Source organism: Gobio gobio (assembly GCF_949357685.1).
Source record: "Gobio gobio genome assembly, chromosome: 8".
Classification (NCBI taxonomy): domain Eukaryota; kingdom Metazoa; phylum Chordata; class Actinopteri; order Cypriniformes; family Gobionidae; genus Gobio; species Gobio gobio.
Genome location: NC_137114.1, coordinates 11,139,098 through 11,160,533, shown reverse-complemented (window position 1 = coordinate 11,160,533; position 21,436 = coordinate 11,139,098). Strand labels below are relative to the sequence as shown.

Below are 21,436 nucleotides of genomic sequence, written 5' to 3'. Positions count from 1 at the left end.
TTGGCCAGGTGGCCCAGTCGGTTGTGATTGGTTTGTGTGTTTTGGAAGCTAATCGTCATTACCATAACTGAACTTCAGCTCTGGAGGCTTCCTCAGTCCTCAGCGATTGTAACACTGTAAAGACAGTAGCGATGACGTGGATTTTACCATATCAATCTGAGCGCCAGTCCGATGATGAAACATTGAAGAACTAGTTATTCAACCCGAACCTCCATTGCGTAGAAGACTTGAGCAGGACATTTCTCAGTAATACACTACTCAGTCTGAGGTACATTATGAGATGTTGCAGCTGTAATTCCCCACCTTCAGCATTAACAAGAGTGTGTCCATCAACAATCCCATGTGTATTGAAGAGTCCGTCTGACATGTTTTCTTTTAAATGAGCATTTTATTATCAGGCTCCTATGTTTAGGTTCAGGAATTTCACTTTAGTTTAATGGCAATGAGAAGATTATTTAAAAAAAATGTCACTTTAGTCAATTAATTGGTATTTAACTGTCTTTTTATTTTGGACCAAGTGTGTGTCTCTATTTTGGACTAACAAGTCCATGTGTGCTTTTTCCACCTCTTTGGACAAGACATAGTAAACAGTTGCAAAATCACTCTAGATTCAACTGGAAACATTGCAAAAGATGGAAGCAGAATTCAAAATGTAACAATGAAGAAAATGCGGTTTCTGCCAACGAACCGGCATTTATGAATGACGCTGGGATTTAATGGATTAAAGCGAAAGCATTTGATGAACGTATACTATGTGTGGAGAGCATTCGCTCAATATGATTATTACATTTTTGATGGAGGTGGCGTTTAGAGGCTGTTGCATTTCTAATTTATTGCGGTGCACATGCCGGAACTGTGTCAATAACGGTGCAAATGTTAGCCCAGCACTAAAGTGAATGACTGATGTAACATTAAAATTTCTAAAACAAATCTTGCTCTTTCTTTTGTCTTTAATCAAAGTAGTAAGAATGACAGACAATATGCATTAATAGACACAGTTTTAGGCTGATGAGCAGAAGTATTTCAGTAAGACAGTAATAATGTGAGTTAGCCGTAAACGTACACAATATAAAACACAAAATCTACGTATTTTGAACACCTGGTAGAAAATATATACATCGATAATTAATAACTTACAGTTTGTGATTCTGAGGAGTAGTTGGTCCAAATAAACTAAGTACTGACCCATCGTTCAAGAGCAAGCGTTTTGCGAATCCCGCGCTGAATACCGAAATTTGAGAAGCAGGCATCAGTTAAATCCCGCATTGAAGGGAGGGTCAAGTTGTACAACATTTTCTAATGATGTAGAAGCGTAATGAAGTGAGATTCGCAATACAAATGATTCATTTAGGCGCAGGGCCGGCCCCTTATTATATAATATAGAATTTGCATTTGCACTAGTGGTGCTGATGTGTTTTTTTATATTATAGAATGAAAAAAAATCTGAAAACATGCTTCTGTGTGCTTTTATTTTACTGCTTCAATTTTACCAATTAACAAAATCTCCAGTCTTTCACATGCATCTCAAAGATCATGTTTAATTGTGAGTGTGAAGTGGGGGCGGCGCGACAGTGTTTTGCCTAGAGAGCGGCAGTTGAGCTTGTGCCGGCTCCGGTAATATGCCTTCGTTTTTGTTTTTCGTCTACTGCTTTCAAAGTGATTTTATGTTGTTTTTTATGTTGCAAAAAAACGTGATATTCTCTCATTGTGTGGTGGCAAAATCATGTGGTCAACGTGAATGTGACCTCTGATTGCCTGAAACTTACTGAGGTCTGAAGTGGGACATTTAATTTGGGATATTCCCATGTCCAACATCGTCTGCAACGCTGCTTCAGAAAAAATGCAACAATGAGTAATTACAGACATTGTAAATTATTTTGTCAAAATGGCAGAAATATCACAAATATGTACATATGTAATATCACTTGTAATATGATTAGCTTGCTTTTTCCCTTTTGACCAATTGGTGGCACTTTTATCAAATTATTTTAGTGTGGTCAGTGTGAGGTGAAAATGACACACACAGTTTGGTGGCAATATGCTAAAGTGTTACAGACATACAGCCTCAGTATCAGCTTGGTTAGCATGCCTACAATTTCATTGATGTGTTATTTTAAAATGGCTTGCCCCGTTGAAAAACTTTTGAATTACTTTAAATTGGCATGGTCTGAAGATGATCTGGGCCAATTTTGGTGAAATTCAGACCAACGAAAAAGTAGGTTTTCAAAGAAATCCAAAATGGCGGAAAGAAAATTCGACCAAATATGGCATAATTTGTACCATTGTTCTCGGTATTACTCAAGGCCAAGTTTCATTAAAATAAGCAAACTTAATCAAACATATTTTTTTGAAATTTCATCATAAAATTTGACCTGTTCCAAAACTTCAGGGCATGGTCCTGATTACACATACAGAGTTTCGTAATGGTATGCTAAGGCATTCGTAAAATATAGCATTTTACAACAAAATACTGTACTGTAGTAAGTGCTGATTTCAGTGTTTTATTCAATTATAGCACCACCAAGTGGTGCAATTAATCGATTGGAATAATATTTGATTTTTGAAAAGAAAAAAAATTTAACGCTAAATCACAACGTTGGACAAACCATAAAGCGAAACATAGCATGTTTGGTATCGTTGAATTCGGCAAGGATTCAGGAATCTACCGAGATGACTGCAGTAAAATAAAAAGTCAACCACATCCAAAGTTATAAGCATGTAGATATATATTTTAACTGACCCAAAACTTCTCAGGCTCTTTCAGGGCATGGCGCTGATGACCGATACCAAGTTTCGTAATGATATGCTAATGTGTTCATAAAATACAGAATTTTACAACAAAATTCTAAATGGGCGACTTCCAAAATGGCTGATATAGGAAAATTTGCACATTTTTCTCTTTCAGTGATCAGTATATAATCACAGCAATAAAAACTCAGTAAATAAACTATATGTCATATCAGACATTGTCCTTCTACTGTTTCTCCTCGGGGGAAAAAGTCCACAGGTGGGAATAAAGAGGTTTTACAGAAAAAAAAGAGTCTTTGCAAGTAAAAAGTCTTTGTGTGCTTGATCTCTTTCAGACGTAGGCTTTGCTGGTGGCAACGGACCGTGGCTGAGAGTACTTGACGCCATAGTTGTCTTCCTTAGGTGGGCAGGAGCTACACATTATACCTCCTCCCAGGATCAGCAGTGCAGCTGCACCCCATCCAATATAGAGAGAAGCCCCAATCTCCCTTCTTTGGGCATCTGTGAGCAAGGGATTGTAGAAATCCCTGATGATGGTGTTAGCTGACCAACAGACGGGGACCAGAACCAGCACTCCAGCAATGATGAAGATTACACCACTAGCGATAGCCACCTTGACCTTTGTGCTTTCACCCTCGACAAAGCTGGTACATTTTCCACCGGCAATCCCAAGGATGATCCCAAAGATGCTCACAACAATGGCGATGACCACAAGAGCCCGAGCAGCCTGCAAGTCCTGAGGTAAGGCCAAGAGAGAGTCGTAGATTTTGCACTGCATTTGTCCTGTGCTTTGTATCATACAGTTCATCCACAAGCCCTCCCAGAAGATCTGCGCCGTCACAATATTGGCTCCAATGAATGCTGTCACTTTCCACATAGGAAGAGCACAAATCACAATAGCTCCGATGAACCCAATAATGCCCAGGGACATGCCCAGGGTCTGTCGACACATAGACACCATTTCTTCTCGTTTGCTTGGCTTCGTTGGGTTGAAAGAGTTCACTCCTCTCCTTATCGTAGAAATGGCTTCTAGCCCTAACCTTCAGAGTTTTAAAGGGTAACTAAACCCCTGCTCAGAGCTTAACTCCACCCACTGGCAAATTTTGAAAAATGCTGGAAAAATCGCAGCGGAGACAGAGGGGACGAACCGAGGGCGGGGCTGAGCGGAGGGTGTGCACCTGAGACCCGCATGGACGGATTGATTGACAGCTGTCTGACTCGCGAGTCGCAAAGATGGAGAATGACTGGAGTGACGCCAGCTTTGCAACAGAGCGGTCATTTCTCCTACCTTCACCTGAAGTGGATACACAGACCCAGAGCCTTATCAATGCGAGCCGCTGGCTCAAACTGCGTTAACTCCCGACAGGGCCGGCCCGTGGCATAGGCGGAATAGGCAAATGCTAGGGGCGCCACTCATCTATAGGGGCGCCAAAATGTATTACTGATACTATTTTATTCATATTAATTTGTAATATTACCAAATAAAGCGCAAAAAACTTAACCAAGTCCCCCGCCTCTTCCCGGTCCACCTCATCAATCTCCCCCGCCGAGCTACTTGACGGGCGTCAGAAATATAACGCGCGATCAGTTTAACGTTGGGGAGATTTGTTGTGTCGCGTCGCCTCTCGCCGCATCTAATGTAGACAGGATTACTTTCATTTTTTAGGGTGCTTGGTCGCTCGCTCAAGGTGTAGACCAGGGGTCTCCAAACTCGGTCCTGGAGGGCCGCTGTCCTGCAGAGTTTAGCTCCAACCCCAATTAAACACACCTGAACCAGCTAATCAGTGTCTTACTAGGACGTGTAAGACCTTGATTAGCTGGTTCAGGTGTGTTTATTTGCAGTTGGAGCTAAACTCTGCGGGACAGCGGCCCTCCAGGACCGAGTTTGGAGACCCCTGGTGTAGACTCTGATGCAGGGAAGATAAGGGATACACTGCTCTTCTTATTTAGTATTTTTGTCTTTCTAGTCTAAATATTTAAAAATTCTTACATCAAGATGCATTTGCTAGATAAGTAAAATTATATTTTTTCTTAAGTGAGTTTATGCTTAAAACAAGCCAATGGGGTGAGAAAAATAATCTAGTTTCTGATTGAAATCGTGTTTCTGTCCCAAACAGAAATAAGATAATTTTTCTCACCCCATTTGGCAGATAATTTAGCTTGTTTTAAGCAAAAACTCACTTCATTTAGATTTTTTCCCCCCAGAAAACAAGGAAAATATATCTTATGTCATTTGACTTATCTAGTAAATGCATCTTGATTTAAGAATTTTTAGATGTTTGGACTGGAAACAAGAAGAAAAATACTAAATAAGAAGAGCATTTTTTGCAGTGTAAAGACAGAGGTAAAGTGACGAAGGCTAATGGATGAACAGTTTATTTACCTGCATAGAAGTAAAATACTAATGTTCTCTGATTAATTCCTTAAACTATATGCAAGCAGCCGTTCTGGGTTCTCCAGAGGCCACAGACAGTGTGATTTTGTCAAAAAAAAATCATATCTGTTTTTTAAAACGCATGTAATATCACTTTTTTAATAGCCTAATGTTTTTATTCTACAGTTGTGCAGTTTTAAGGGGACATATGGCAATTTTAAAATGTATTTGCAGAAATTAGTAATGATATTTATATACAGGTTTATTTAGCATAATTTTATGTAAATTTCACATTAAATATCTACATTTCTCAGTTTAATTCACGGTGAAAACATGAATGTGCATAGTTTAGTGGAAGAAACTTTTTTTTTTTTGCTAGTTCTCAATGAATAGTTTGTGCATGAATGGCAGATGCACTCTTGCTATTTGTGTTTAGGCTGTAGGTGCTATTTTTGTATAGTTTAACTATCATCAGCCTTAAAAAAATAAATAATAATAATATCATGAACATAATGACGGGGTAGAAAGGACTGGACATCATATAAAACAACTATAAAAAAATTAAAAAAACATCAATGCATTACAAAAATAAAACAGTAGCAGTGTTTCCACAACTTAGACTGATAACATGTAGTGCTAAACCTTGATACAAGGGGCACCAAGTAAAATCTTGCCTAGGTCAGCAAATTGGTCAGGGCCGGCCCTGTTTAGGCGGTTCAGAGTCGATTCGTTCTTTTGGGAGACACTTTCGACTTTACAACTTTACAGAATGTTTACATTCACAAACTATATTAAGCGCTGCCTAATAGCAAAAGACGAAATCTATGATAACAGTTTTTCTATGACTTTCCAAAAGAGATTGATTACATTGGTCAGAAGAGAGAAAGACATTATTGCCATCACTCCCTCAGGTGTTGTATTAGAAACACTCATGCAGCAGCGTTAACCAGCTTTCTGTCATTGACTGCCAAGGTTATAAAACATAACGTATAGTGTTTTCAATGTATATTAAAGTTAAAATGAAAATATATTAAAAAAAACCTTGCTGGATTTACGATGTTAATAACTGTGAAAGCACGTCATCACAGTCTGTGAAAAGGGCCCATTCATTGGGAAAAAATGCAATAAAATGTGTGTGTGCCTGCTCTGGTTCATGTTTGGAGCACCTGGTGCACAATTAAAAGATACTTGCATTATAACCAACCCTTTACTATACTTTGTTTGTCAGAAGATAAACCAGGTCTTTGCTCCTCTAAGACCAGATCCTATTTTTCTTCACTTGAAATTATTCCATTCATAAATGTGAATAAAAAACTTTTTATAAGACTATATGTAAATTAAATTCAATTGTTTACTGCATTCACGCTAAAATGGCATTGCCCATAACATTTTATTCCCGAAACAATCATTAAGAACTCTACGGGTGGACTCGAATAAAATGTGCAAAACTTGTACCTTTACAACTACTTGTCACTAAGTCCACCCGCTGTTATTTTACTCCCTAAGATGCCAATATAGAGTGTTTAGGGGTTTCTGACCAATAATAAAGGGTGCAGATGGTGCACATCTGAGGGTTCAGCCTAATATAAGACTATGTTTACATCATCTGTGAATGAGTGTCCGAAACAAGGACTGGCTGGGTGTTGTCCTGCTCCACTTCACAGACGATGAGTGGAAAAATCATTTCAGAATGACAGGACACACGACAGCTCGTTCCATGTGTCATACGTCATTATGCTATTTCCATGTCATTGCACATGTGCAGTACTCTCCCGTTCTCTCAATCAGATTACAAAAGGAATAAACTTTACAATCCGGATGAAATTTTAATCAGATCTGGCCAGTTCATTCCAGATTCATTTTTTATTCCGACTGTGCTACTAGTCTGATTACAATCGGATTATTATTAGGGTCCATGTAAACTCAGACTCTGCAAGATGTATTCCCTGTTCAAAATGTAAAGTCATGCACATGAGTCGCGGCTTACTCACCTTTTCACATCCATCCATCTTCTCACTGTTGCTGGGGTTCGACTCAATGCTGATGAGAGAACCTCTGGAGTCCGCATTATTAGCTGTTGATACGGCCAGCGAAGAAAAGGCTGCGGAAGCAAAATGTGTATATGTGAGAGGAAGTTTGTTTTCGTTTTTTTTGTTGAAAAAGGATGTGCATTTTGTCAAGCTCCAAAAAGGACCAATAAAAGTAGTCCTTATGATATCGTCCAAATATTCTGAAAGCATATGATAGCTCTGTGTGAGGAATAGACCAAAATCCTGAAAATGGTCCCTTCTCTGCAGCCTTTAAATCATCATCTCTTGCCTGCATATTCAAACTGATGTGCCGTGTTGTCACACGTGTGAGAGCGAACACAGAGTTTGGCATAATTTTTGGGTGAAGTGCTCTATAACACAGTCTAACAGCATCACTATACCTGTAATGGAGTTGAGTACTTCCTTGGAGAAGGACGCATCCATTGAGTTCCCGTGGCGTAAGACATGGGTCACCTGACCTGCTAAACCTACACTGACATTGAGATCATCTCTGGAACCCTGTGGAAGAAATCGTATTACTAAACAATCACAGCAGGGACATTACTGTGTGGAATTTCATTCTGATTACTGGAGAAGGGTTTGTTTAAACTCTGGGGTGTGAAAGGACAGGTACATTTTGGATTTTGGTTATAGATTTGTATGTGACCGTGTTAAAATTTTACTCAATAATTTGCCCATAATTGACTTAAATGTGAAAGATCCACAAAAAATGGAATGCAACATTTTTCTTAGTTTTAGGAATAAACTGATGAAATCAAGAGACAAAGGAGATTATTTCTGAACAAAGTTTATAAAGCAACCTGTTTCATTATTACATTTATTGAAAGCTGGCTGACAATTCATAGTTTTCACGTGACGTCACATCTGAAGGGCAAAACAACTCGTCAGTCATTTTTAACAGGTTTGTAGTCAGTGTTAATGCAGTAAGACAGTGATATTAAAATACCAAATTCAATATACACCTTATTGATGATGCATACCTTATACAGGAAAGCAGATGAACACAGAATATTAATGCAACACAAGGTTTCTCTGTAAGCGCATTTTCCCATCGAAAACCATTATACAGAAAACACGTTGCGTTCATATTCTAGGCTCATCTACTCACCTGTATATAGTCAAAAAGGTGTAACCTGAAAGTGATCTTTTAATATCACTGTTTTAGTACAATAATACGGCAGTTTAAGTGTGGGTTGCACTAATGCAGATTATTTAGTCGTCAGTTCCCCCTCCGTCTGCTGCATGATCAGCTCTATAATTAATGGGTTTACTGTGTAATTAATCTGTGTTTAAAATTAAGTAGTGCAACAACTCGATTTAAAATAAACCCATATCAACAAATCCTAGATTAGCGTTAAACTTTGCTTAATTGAATCCTTATTGGTGCAACTCACCCTATAGTGTTTTTCACGTTAAGCGTTTTAAAAACTTCCCGCTGTTTTTAGTGATTGACATACTGCAGCAGGTGCTGTATATGGATCACAAGTGCCCAAAACGTGCATCTTGTTCACAGATTTTTGTTTTAAAATGGAAAGGCTTGTGCTGCAGATCTATGGAGTTCTATGGCGGTTTTGCCCTCCAAGGCTCTGCAACAGTCACATGACTGAAAACTATGAATAGTGAAAATAATCAAGACTACAAATGTGAGTTTTACAAATCAAGTCATCTGAAGTGCATGTAGCGCACAATCATTTAGACCCTTTTTTACACCAAATACAAAAACTCAGTGCCAATGGTTAGCACAGTCGATAGAAACAACGGACTCCTAAGGATTAATGCTGCCTTCATTATCGTAAATACGAGTTTCCTAGGTAAAAATGCACATGAACGCCCTCTGATGTCGTGTTTACCACTGGGAAGTTAGGAAATAATTTTGATACCCCAATTCCCGAGATGGGTGTGTCATAAACTTTAACGTGGTGGCCGGGAGAACTAGACTGCTGTGGCAGGTGTGATTTTATTGTTTTTTTTTCCAAAACAGCTAGGTCGTCTTGTCTTGACATTAATGTAGTGCATATTTACATGTAAGAGTAATCATATGAAGCGTATTCTATGTTTGGTACACAGCGAAAATAGCCTGCATTTGACTGAAATTACAGAACCAGCAGAAAGCGGACTATCTGGAATGTTTATATGGTTGTCGGTGCATGGGACACTACAAATGATGTTGGTTTTAATAAGATTTTCCCAATAAATAGGCAAGAATAACCTGGTGTCCACCATGATTCCTGTTCACTCCGACAACAAAGCACTTGAATGCAACAAGCTCGTAATCACGACTTCTAAAGTGGGAATTAGGAAATGTCCGATAGCACGTGAAGGCAGCATTATTCACACCAGAAGCAGATCTGGCCGCCAACAAACTGTCACACGGGCCCTGTTTCCTCCTGGTATTAGATGTGTTTTAGGTGACCGGTCACAAGTGGTCAGCCAAGACGCATTGCTGTTTCAAACTGCTGGGTCTTAAATGCAAAACTACCCCACCACACTAAGCCACCTGTCCGTATTTCTATGCACATGATCGAATGGAGCCATTTTTACGACTTAATAGGAAAAGAGGCAAAAGAAAAGGATTAGGAGGGAGCAGCTGTGCTATCAAACATAATACAAGTGCTTTGTCGCAATCCTTTGCAATCCACTTCTTAACAAGTCCCATACTGCTATGGGAAATTTTGCCCCAGTCTGGCCTTTTTTTGCATTTGTATTTGGTGTGAAATCGATTATTAATATGACTAATATTATAAATAATAAATAATACTCTAGTATTGTATAGTCACTCAAGCACTTTACACCCCTGTTTAAACTTCAGATCATGTTCAACTGGTATCAGTTATTGATTAAAAAAAGAGCAAAGCTTCTATATTATGTTTTATTTCAGTTGATGAATATCCTCAGTGTGTGTACCTGGTCACTAGCCGTCAGGCAGATTGGAAACAGATCTCTGAGGAAAAAGCGAGGCATGTTGTCAAGGATCAGTCCATAAAGAGGCAGGTACAGAGACGCTATCCGTGCCTGTTTCTCCTACACACACACACACACACACACACACACAATACAGTTCAAAACACAGTTCACAGAAATTGGTCACAACTATATAATATCTATATATTTTAAGTGCTAACATTGTCAAAATTCACCTTTATGGAATAACGGGAGTCCAGTGAATGTTTAGCCATGAGGTTCTTCAGGCAGGCCAGGGCGAGGTGTCTCAGGTCTTGCTCGTCTTGCAAAGCGAGTCCCAGCTCTCGCAATAACAATCCTGTGAGGAAATGTTTCCTGCAGAACTCTTCTGTCAAACTATACTCTGGAAAGCCCACTGAGAGGAAAGACAGAGAGAGAAAACACAAAACTGTTAAGGATGTCCCCTTCTTAAAGGGATCCCTTACAGAAGAAAATATATTTCCCTATGAATGAAGGATCAATGTATTAAATTATATAACGTTACATTTGAAAAATATGCCAAATAATATATTGTGTTAACATATTACAATATATTGAATAATACATAAGGAATTGCCACTTTTCTTATATTGAAAATATGTGACCATATATTTAGTAATATATCATAATGCATATCATTTTGTATTCAGTAATACACTTCATAATATATATATATGTGTGTGTGTGTGTGTGTAATCAGATATGAAACTGCATGTGTATAATATATTGCAGATATGTTTACTCGTGCAGTATAAACACACATATATAGAGAAATACATAATGCAATATATTTCTTATATTTACTTACATTATAAATGTTTCATATTTTCCAGCTAGTTAACAATAGCACAAGCACACCTGCATGTACTAAAGTGTACTTTAGCAAAGAGACTGTGCTGAAGAGAGCACAGCCGTTACTTTTTAAATATAGAAACATAGTCTTAATGGTGTTTGGCCAATCATCAGCCCAACCACAAGCTCTACTCTTCAGCACAATGGAAACACCAAAAACTCAGACATACCAGAAACCCTTTTAAATTACAAAATAATTCAACTTAAAACACTAACAGATCTGCCCCTATATTACGAAACACATGAAATAACACTTTAACATTTAACTCTACTTTAACAGTCAGAAGCAAAGCATGCTGGGAACCAGAAATCTGCTGTAACTCATTCCGTGAATGTGTGTATGCATCGATCAGGCATAACTATATTATTATTAATATAATATATTAGGCAGCAAGTGAACATTTTGTACTCAATGTTGATGTGTTAGAAGCAGGAAAAACGGGCAAGTGTAAGGATTTGAGCGAGTTTGACAAAGGCCAAATTGTGATGGCTAGACGTAACACGAGAATGAACCTCATTGGTTCTTGCTGAAGCTCAAACACATGAGAATGAATCTCATTGGTTTATATGTGAAAAAAGCCTCGATTCAATCTGTACATCATATAAAATGACCGTGTTTCTCCAGAAAATTTGGACTAAACCACTCAATTCATATCTTTTTATGAACTTTTTGAAGCATCAAAGTGGTAGTTGCGTAGCTGTCAATGGAGGGACAGAAATCTCTCAGATTTCATCAAAAAGATCTTCATTTGTGTTCCAAAGATGAACAAAAGTCTTAGGGGTTTGGAACGACATAAGGGCGAGTAAATAATAAATGAATTTTCATTTTGCCAATATATAAGGTCATGTCCCTTCACATCTGTGTATTGACACCAAAGGTTTCTCATTAAATGCAATGGCGTTCCTAGTTAGTCGCTTTATAGCCGTCAACAAGTGCCTTTAGCATCTTAATAGTGACATGCAAGGTGCTTGACCATGCTTCAGTTTTTGACGCCTTTGGAGTGAGAATGGGTTGGATTTTCTTAACAATATCAGACTGGTTTAACTATTTTATTATAGGCTTTTAGCAGTGATTTAATTTATTTGATATTTAACTATATCAAGTTCAATAAAACACGTGTAATAGTTACCCTGAGCACTTTGGGTGTCCGGTGATTCCTTGTCTGACAGAGAGAGAAACGAGACAGAGAGAATGTTAGGTGGGGTCTACAGTATGTTAATTAGAACTAAGATAAGCATGAAGTTATGTGAATGAGACACAAAGAGGCGGAGATCGCGGCGCTCTCTGACCTGTGATTCGTGCAGACGGGATGGGAAGACTCAGAGGGACATAGTGCTCATAATTACACACTTCCCTTATGAACTCAAACTTCAGCTCAAACAGCGTCTGCGAAAATAACATTTGCATCCAAAAACATCGGATGATAAAGTGATAATCTTGGCAAAACATAGAGCTTCATGAACAGAGACAGTCAATGAATTCAACAGCCAGAAAAAAACACACATAAATGATACACAGATATCATTACAGAACAAATGTCGTGTCCTTGTGTTCACACCAGACCAAGAGGTCAGGATTAAGAATCTCCATCGCTCACACATCCTCTTGTCATACAAATGTGCAGGTCATTGTCCAACAAACTTTCGTTCGCAGCTAGATGCAAAACGTCTTCCCAAGAGTTTGCGTTTACATGCATTTGAATGGAAGTCAACTGCCGTGCTACTGCGGTGAGAATGTGTAAAATGCCGCGTACCTTATTGTCACTGGCTGTGATCATGTTTATGTAGTTGCTGATCAGTTTAAAGGTGAAACCTCTGTCCATGAATGTGAAGCACCGCTGAGGATGGGAAAAACACATTTACAGCAAACTAATTACAAGTTTATAACAAGCTGTTATGAAAAGGTAGGCCAATAAGCTGTGCGAATCACAACATTTAAAAATGCACTGATCTCAGTTGTAGTGTGCTGCTGTTCCTGACCTTCACGAAGGCCGCTATGGCCATATTAGCGCTGCGTGTCTCCTCTGCAAACTCCTTATTCTTCCAGAAGATGTGATCGGACATTGTCATGATCAGGGTCTCCAATCGGCTTTGGAAAGGTCCAGGAAATCGTTGCGGTCGAGGAAGCTGAGCAAACACATTTGTTACACATTTCTTATTAATCACAAGTTTGACTGAGTGTAAGACACAGAAGCATATTTTTCAATACTAAAAGGTAGAAGTAAAATCGTTTTAGCATTTACTATGATTTGCTGGTGTTATGGAGCAGATCATACAATTGTGAACGTAGATCAAACATAGGTCTGTCTGCTTTACATCAGAAATACGTTCTTCGGAAAGTGAGGTCCGAGTATTTACTGCGATTCCCAAGTTTAGGTCGGTACTGAGCTTCCAAAACATTTATAGTAAATACTGTTTTAGTTGTAAATGCTTAACTAAAGCTCTGGAAGGCAAGACAATACTACAAATTGTGTATTTGCGTGTAATTTTGCATTTTATTTTATGTAAATGTTTTGTATTTGTGGATTAGAGTAGAGTTTTCCTTGATACTGCAAGAGAATTGCCTTTCAAAGTAGAATTACTACTGCTATATTTCATGCAACAATATTACACTACAGAGATAGTGATTATTTATTATATATACATAATAATAAATAAAAATTATGGTAAAAATGTTAAATAAAAAAATTAAATAATGTGCCGCTGAAATGTGACAATAGCATTTAACTGTAATATTAAGAAAACATGAGGTGATAGAGACTGTACATGTTGCTTGTGAGTGTGTGTGTGTGTGTGTGTGTGTGTCAGAGAGTGTGCATTTGTGTGAGTGTGTGTGAGTGAGAGAGAGAGAGAGAGAGAGAGAGAGAGAGAGAGAGAGTGTGTGTGTGTGTGTATGTGTATGAGAGACTGTGTGTGGGAGTGTGTGTGTGTGTGTGAGAGAGAGAGAGTCTGAGAGTGTGTGTACAAGTTTTTCTATCCAGGTGGGGACTTCACCCTGAATGCACACAGACTCATGGAGACTTGTGTCACTGTGGGGACATAAATTGAGGTCCCCATGAGGAAACAAGCTTATAAATCATACAGAATGAGTTTTTTTTTTTAAATGTAAAAATGCCTGTAGTTTTGTGTGATGGGTAGGTTTAGGGGTAGGGTTAGTGTGTGTGTGTGTGTGTGTGTGTGTGTGATGGGTAGGTTTAGGGGTAGGGTTAGTGTGTGTGTGTGTGTGTGTGTGATGGGTAAGTTTAGGGGTAGGGTTAGTGTGTGTGTGTGTGTGAGTGTGATGGGTAGGTTTAGAGGTAGGGTTAGTGTGTGTGAGTGTGATGGGTAGGTTTAGAAGTGGGGTTAGTGTGTGTGAGTGTGATGGGTAGGTTTAGGGGTAGGGTTAGTGTGTGTGTGTGTGTGTGATGGGTAAGTTTAGGGGTAGGGTTAGTGTGTGTGTGTGTGTGTGTGTGTGTGTGTGTGTGTGTGTGTGTGTGTGATGGGTAGGTTTAGGGGTAGGGTTAGTGTGTGTGTGTGTGATGGGTAAGTTTAGGGGTAGGGTTAGTGTGTGTGTGTGTGTGTGTGATGGGTAGGTTTAGGGGTAGGGTTAGTGTGTGTGTGTGTGTGTGTGTGTGTGTGTGTGTGTGTGATGGGTAGGTTTAGGGGTAGGGTTAGTGTGTGTGTGTGTGTGTGTGTGTGTGTGAGTGTGATGGGTAGGTTTAGAGGTAGGGTTAGTGTGTGTGAGTGTGATGGGTAGGTTTAGAGGTAGGTTTAGTGTGTGTGAGTGTGATGGGTAGGTTTAGAGGTAGGGTTAGTGTAAGGGGACATAATATACAATTTGTACAGTATAAAAACCATTAAGTCTATGGAGAGTCCCCACAAAGATAGTGAACCAGATGTGTGTGTGTGTGTGTGTGTGTGTGTGTGTGTGTGTGTGTGTGTGTGTGTGTGTGTGTGTGTGTGTGTGTGTGTGTGTGTGTGTGTGTGTGTGTGTGTGTGTGTGTGTGTGTGTGTGTGTGTGTGTGTGTGTGAGGGAGAGTGTGAGAGTGTGTCTGCACACAAAACGTTATTTATAGTGAGCCTAAAGTCCTAAAATGCCCCGTCAAATCAAAGCAAGAGTGTTGAATATAGACTACCATCAAAATGAGAAGATAAAAGGAAAGGAGTAGATGCTTTACATGTCTGCTTACTCAATATTTACCTTCAGCTTAGCTGAGTCCAGCAGATGCTGAGCCATCGACTTCACTATGACCTCTAGAAAGAACCACGAGAACTGCAGAGAACCAAACAGATATCAAATGACAAGGTTAATAAAGGTCCATCACTTCCTTAAGAGAGAAATGATTACTTTAGCTCACCTTGAGGACGTTCCGTATGACCGTCTGTTCGTTGCTCTTCAGGTCAGAGGTCATTCCCTTGGCCAACTCTTCGTGAACGGTTCTGAAGCCACATGCTTCAGTCTTAAAGACGAACTGGTTAAACAAAAGAGAAATACAAACGTGTCCCATGTTCTCATTCACACTCATTCTTATTCCAAACACAGAATAAAAACCTCAATAGGAAGCATATTATCATTTGAACATAAGGTAACACTTCAGTATGGGGAACACATGTTCACTACGACCTTTGCCTCAATAAACTCCTAATTTACTGCTTATTAATAGTTAGTAAGGTCGTTTTTTGTACCGTTTCAGTTTAGATGTTGAGTAGAATTAAGGGATGTGCTTGTCTGTCATTACTTTATGTGATCAAAAATCTTTTTTTTTCTGAAGACATTGTGAGCATCATCAGTCTAATCAGTCAATCATCATTTTGATAACTTGATCAAAAGTAATAGCTTCCTCATCAAGCTACAAAATTTGTGGAAAATGTGGTATAATTTAAGGCAATGTTGAACCATTCTGCTTGTGGTTTTGGGCTGGAAAAATCCGCTTCACACCAGTCCTTAAAGGATTAGTTCACTTTTAAATAAACTTTTGCTGGTAATTCACTCACCCCCATGTCCTCCAAGATGTCCATGTCTTTCTTTCTGCAGTCGAAAATAAATTAAGATTTTGGATGAAAACAGTCCAGGGTTTTTCTCCATATAATGGACTTCAATGGGCTCCAAACGGTTCAAGGTCCAAATGACAGTTTCAGTGCAGCTTCAAAGGGCTTTAAACGACACCAGATGATGAATAAGGCTCTTATCTAGCGAAATGATCAGTTTCTGAGAGAAACCCAGCAGTATTTATGCTATTATTTTACCTCTTATCAGACGAACGTGATCGTCTCTGAGCTCCGCTATAACTTCCGCCAAGTGAGGTAAAATACGATCGTGGTCATAGATATATCGATCGTAGATGCCTCATTCTACTGATCCGTGCAGGCGCTAATGAGGTATCTACGTATACATCTATGACCACGATCGTATTTGACCTCACTTGGCGGAAGTTATAGCGGAGCTCAGAGACGATCACGTTCGTCTGTTAAGAGGTAAAATTATAGCATAAATACTGCTGGGTTTCTCGCAGAAACTGATGGTTTGGCTAGATAAGAGCCTTATTCATTGTCTGGTGTCGTTTAAAGCCCTTTGAAGCTGCACTGAAACTGTCATTTGGACCTTGAACCGTTTGGGGCCCATTGAAGTCCATTATATGGAGAAAAATCCTGGAATATTTTCATCAAAATCTTAATTTCTTTTTGACTGCAGAAAGAAAGACAAGGACATCTTGGATGACATGGGGGTGAGTAAATTATCAGCAAAAGTTTATTTAAAAGTGAACTAATCCTTTAAAACCTGTTGGTCTTGAATCAGAAACTGTCTATACCTCACACATTATCTACAGCTACGCTGGTCTTGATCTAGCTCTTGGAAGTAGATGAGACATGCGTGAGTGAAATAATACCTTTATGTAAGAGTGCAAATAGCGGTCCATGTTCTCCTCATGACACTTGGCTAAGATGTGGACCAGGACCCTGATGAATAAGATGTAACGTTAAAGTGAGAATCAAACCTGAAAGATCTGAGTCGATTGACTGTGTTCAGAAGAGTCAGTGATGGGTTTCTGTACCTGGTGGTGCTGGTGGTCACTTCATCACTGTCGTTTTGGGTAAGCACTTTGAAGAGCTGGTTGAAGATAACAGGAAGGAAGCGAACTATAACATGAATCCTCTCCATACTCAGGAGGCCCTGAGAAGACAAATAAAACAAAAAAGGTTAAAATAAAAATATGGCCTAATTCCCCTTAAAATAGCAAGGATTATTTGGACCCACTTTATATTTGGTGGCCTTAACTACTATGTACTATGTACTAATGTATTAACTTTACCCTTTAACTTACCCACACCACCACACCTGTCTCTAACTTTACCCTTTAACTTACCCACACCACCACACCTGTCTCTAACTTTACCCTTAAACTTACCCATACCACCACACCTGTCTCTAACTTTACCCTTAAACTTACCCATACCACCACACCTGTCCCTAACTTTACCCTTAAACTTACCCATACCACCACACCTGTCCCTAACTTTACCCTTAAACTCACCCACACCACCACACCTGTCTCTAACTTTACCCTTAAACTTACCCATACCACCACACCTGTCTCTAACTTTACCCTTTAACTTACCCACACCACCACACCTGTCTCTAACTTTACCCTTAAACTTACCCATACCACCACACATGTCTCTAACTTTACCCTTAAACTTACCCACACCACCACACCTGTCTCTAACTTTACCCTTAAACTTACCCACACCACCACACCTGTCTCTAACTTTACCCTTAAACTTACCCACACCACCACACCTGTCTCTAACTTTACCCTTAAACTTACCCACACCACCACACCTGTCTCTAACTTTACCCTTAAACTTACCCACACCACCACACCTGTCTCTAACTTTACCCTTAACTTACCCACACCACCACACCTGTCTCTAACTTTACCCTTAACTTACCCACACCACCAACTTTACCCTTAAACTTACCCACACCACCACACCTGTCCCTAACTTTACCCTTAACTTACCCATACCACCACCCCTGTCCCTAACTTTACCCTTAAACTTACCTATACCACCACACCTGTCCCTAACTTTACCCTTAAACTTACCCACACCACCACACCTGTCCCTAACTTTACCCTTAAACTTACCCATACCACCACACCTGTCCCTAACTTTACCCTTAAACTTACCCATACCACCACACCTGTCCCTAACTTTACCCTTAAACTTACCCACACCACCACACCTGTCCCTAACTTTACCCTTAAACTTACTCATACCACCACACCTGTCCCTAACTTTACCCTTAAACTTACCCACACCACCACACCTGTCCCTAACTTTACCCTTAAACTTACCCATACCACCACACCTGTCCCTAACTTTACCCTTAAACTTACCCATACCACCACAACTGTCCCTAACTTTACCCTTAAACTTACCCACACCACCACACCTGTCCCTAACTTTACCCTTAAACTTACCCACACCACCACACCTGTCCCAAACTTTACCCTTAAACTTACCCACACCACCACACCTGTCCCTAACTTTACCCTTAAACTTACCCACACCACCACACCTGTCCCTAACTTTACCCTTAAACTTACCCACACCACCACACCTGTCTCTAACTTTACCCTTAAACTTACCCACACCACCACACCTGTCCCTAACTTTACCCTTAAACTTACCCACACCACCACACCTGTCCCTAACTTTACCCTTAAACTTACCCACACCACCACACCTGTCCCTAACTTTACCCTTAAACTTACCCACACCACCACACCTGTCCCTAACTTTACCCTTAAACTTACCCATACCACCACACCTGTCCCTAACTTTACCCTAAAACTTACCCATACCACCACACCTGTCCCTAACTTTACCCTTAAACTTACTCATACCACCACACCTGTCCCTAACTTTACCCTTAAACTTACTCATACCACCACACCTGTCCCAAACTTTACCCTTAAACTTACCCATACCACCACACCTGTCCCTAACTTTACCCTTAAACTTACCCATACCACCACACCTGTCCCTAACTTTAATCTTAAACTTACCCACACCACCACACCTGTCCCTAACTTTACCCTTAAACTTACCCACACCACCACACCTGTCTCTAACTTTACCCTTAAACTTACCCATACCACCACACCTGTCTCTAACTTTACCCTTAAACTTACCCATACCACCACACCTGTCCCTAACTTTACCCTTAAACTTACCCATACCACCACACCTGTCCCTAACTTTACCCTTAAACTCACCCACACCACCACACCTGTCTCTAACTTTACCCTTAAACTTACCCATACCACCACACCTGTCTCTAACTTTACCCTTTAACTTACCCACACCACCACACCTGTCTCTAACTTTACCCTTAAACTTACCCATACCACCACACATGTCTCTAACTTTACCCTTAAACTTACCCACACAACCACACCTGTCTCTAACTTTACCCTTAAACTTACCCACACCACCACACCTGTCCCTAACTTTACTCTTAAACTTACCCACACCACCACACCTGTCCCTAACTTTACCCTTAAACTTACCCACACCACCACATCTGTCTCTAACTTTACCCTTAACTTACCCACACCACCACACCTGTCTCTAACTTTACCCTTAACTTACCCACACCACCAACTTTACCCTTAAACTTACCCACACCACCACACCTGTCCCTAACTTTACCCTTAACTTACCCATACCACCACCCCTGTCCCTAACTTTACCCTTAAACTTACCTATACCACCACACCTGTCCCTAACTTTACCCTTAAACTTACCCACACCACCACACCTGTCCCTAACTTTACCCTTAAACTTACCCATACCACCACACCTGTCCCTAACTTTACCCTTAAACTTACCCATACCACCACACCTGTCCCTAACTTTACCCTTAAACTTACCCACACCACCACACCTGTCCCTAACTTTACCCTTAAACTTACTCATACCACCACACCTGTCCCTAACTTTACCCTTAAACTTACCCACACCACCACACCTGTCCCTAACTTTACCCTTAAACTTACCCATACCACCACACCTGTCCCTAACTTTACCCTTAAACTTACCCATACCACCACAACTGTCCCTAACTTTACCCTTAAACTTACCCACACCACCACACCTGTCTCTAACTTTACCCTTAAACTTACCCACACCACCACACCTGTCCCTAACTTTACCCTTAAACTTACCCACACCACCACACCTGTCCCAAACTTTACCCTTAAACTTACCCACACCACCACACCTGTCCCTAACTTTACCCTTAAACTTACCCACACCACCACACCTGTCCCTAACTTTACCCTTAAACTTACCCACACCACCACACCTGTCTCTAACTTTACCCTTAAACTTACCCACACCACCACACCTGTCCCTAACTTTACCCTTAAACTTACCCACACCACCACACCTGTCCCTAACTTTACCCTTAAACTTACCCACACCACCACACCTGTCCCTAACTTTACCCTTAAACTTACCCATACCACCACACCTGTCCCTAACTTTACCCTAAAACTTACCCATACCACCACACCTGTCCCTAACTTTACCCTTAAACTTACTCATACCACCACACCTGTCCCTAACTTTACCCTTAAACTTACCCATACCACCACACCTGTCCCTAACTTTACCCTTAAACTTACCCACACCACCACACCTGTCCCTAACTTTAATCTTAAACTTACCCACACCACCACACCTGTCCCTAACTTTACCCTTAAACTTACCCACACCACCACACCTGTCCCTAACTTTACCCTTAAACTTACTCATACCACCACACCTGTCCCTAACTTTACTCTTAAACTTACCCACACCACCACACCTGTCCCTAACTTTACTCTTAAACTTACCCACACCACCACACCTGTCTCTAACTTTACCCTTAAACTTACCCACACCACCACACCTGTCTCTAACTTTACCCTTAAACTTACCCACACCACCACACCTGTCCCTAACTTTACTCTTAAACTTACCCACACCACCACACCTGTCCCTAACTTTACCCTTAAACTTACCCATACCACCACACCTGTCTCTAACTTTACCCTTAAACTTACCCACACCACCACAAATGTCCCTAACTTTACCCTTAAACTCACCCACACCACCACACCTGTCCCTAACTTTACCCTTAAACTTACCCATACCACCACACCTGTCCCTAACTTTACCCTTAAACTTACCCATACCACCACACCTGTCTCTAACTTTACCCTTAAACTTACCCACACCACCACACCTGTCCCAAACTTTACCCTTAAACTTACCCATACCACCACACCTGTCCCTAACTTTACCCGTATACTTACCCACACCACCACACCTGTCCCTAACTTTACCCTTAAACTTACCCACACCAACACACCTGTCTCTAACTTTACCCTTAAACTTACCCACACCACCACACCTGTCCCTAACTTTACCCTTAAACTTA

General features: G+C 40.3%; 2 protein-coding genes across 3 annotated transcripts in view; both read right to left on the bottom strand.

Annotated features, from left to right (window-relative positions):
• dock10 (dedicator of cytokinesis 10) overlaps positions 1 to 21,436 on the bottom strand; it is a 162,029-nt gene that overhangs the window by 31,621 nt on the left and 108,972 nt on the right. For both annotated transcript variants that reach the window (XM_079823032.1, XM_079823033.1), the window contains exons 24-35: positions 16,998 to 17,116; positions 16,833 to 16,902; positions 15,303 to 15,416; positions 15,146 to 15,217; positions 12,946 to 13,092; positions 12,720 to 12,803; positions 12,256 to 12,352; positions 12,096 to 12,128; positions 10,311 to 10,489; positions 10,078 to 10,194; positions 7,554 to 7,671; positions 7,114 to 7,223 (exon numbers count right to left, since the gene is read on the bottom strand). In XM_079823032.1, the coding sequence (XP_079679158.1) occupies positions 7,114 to 7,223; positions 7,554 to 7,671; positions 10,078 to 10,194; positions 10,311 to 10,489; positions 12,096 to 12,128; positions 12,256 to 12,352; positions 12,720 to 12,803; positions 12,946 to 13,092; positions 15,146 to 15,217; positions 15,303 to 15,416; positions 16,833 to 16,902; positions 16,998 to 17,116 (1,260 nt within the window). The remainder of the gene's footprint in view (positions 1 to 7,113; positions 7,224 to 7,553; positions 7,672 to 10,077; positions 10,195 to 10,310; positions 10,490 to 12,095; positions 12,129 to 12,255; positions 12,353 to 12,719; positions 12,804 to 12,945; positions 13,093 to 15,145; positions 15,218 to 15,302; positions 15,417 to 16,832; positions 16,903 to 16,997; positions 17,117 to 21,436) is intronic.
• On the bottom strand, positions 3,080 to 3,709 carry LOC307130154 (claudin-4-like; the record flags this gene model as incomplete). The annotated part of the gene is made up of 1 exon (XM_079823065.1): positions 3,080 to 3,709. One exon carries the CDS (start codon positions 3,707 to 3,709, stop codon positions 3,080 to 3,082), a length of 630 nt encoding a protein of 209 aa, XP_079679191.1.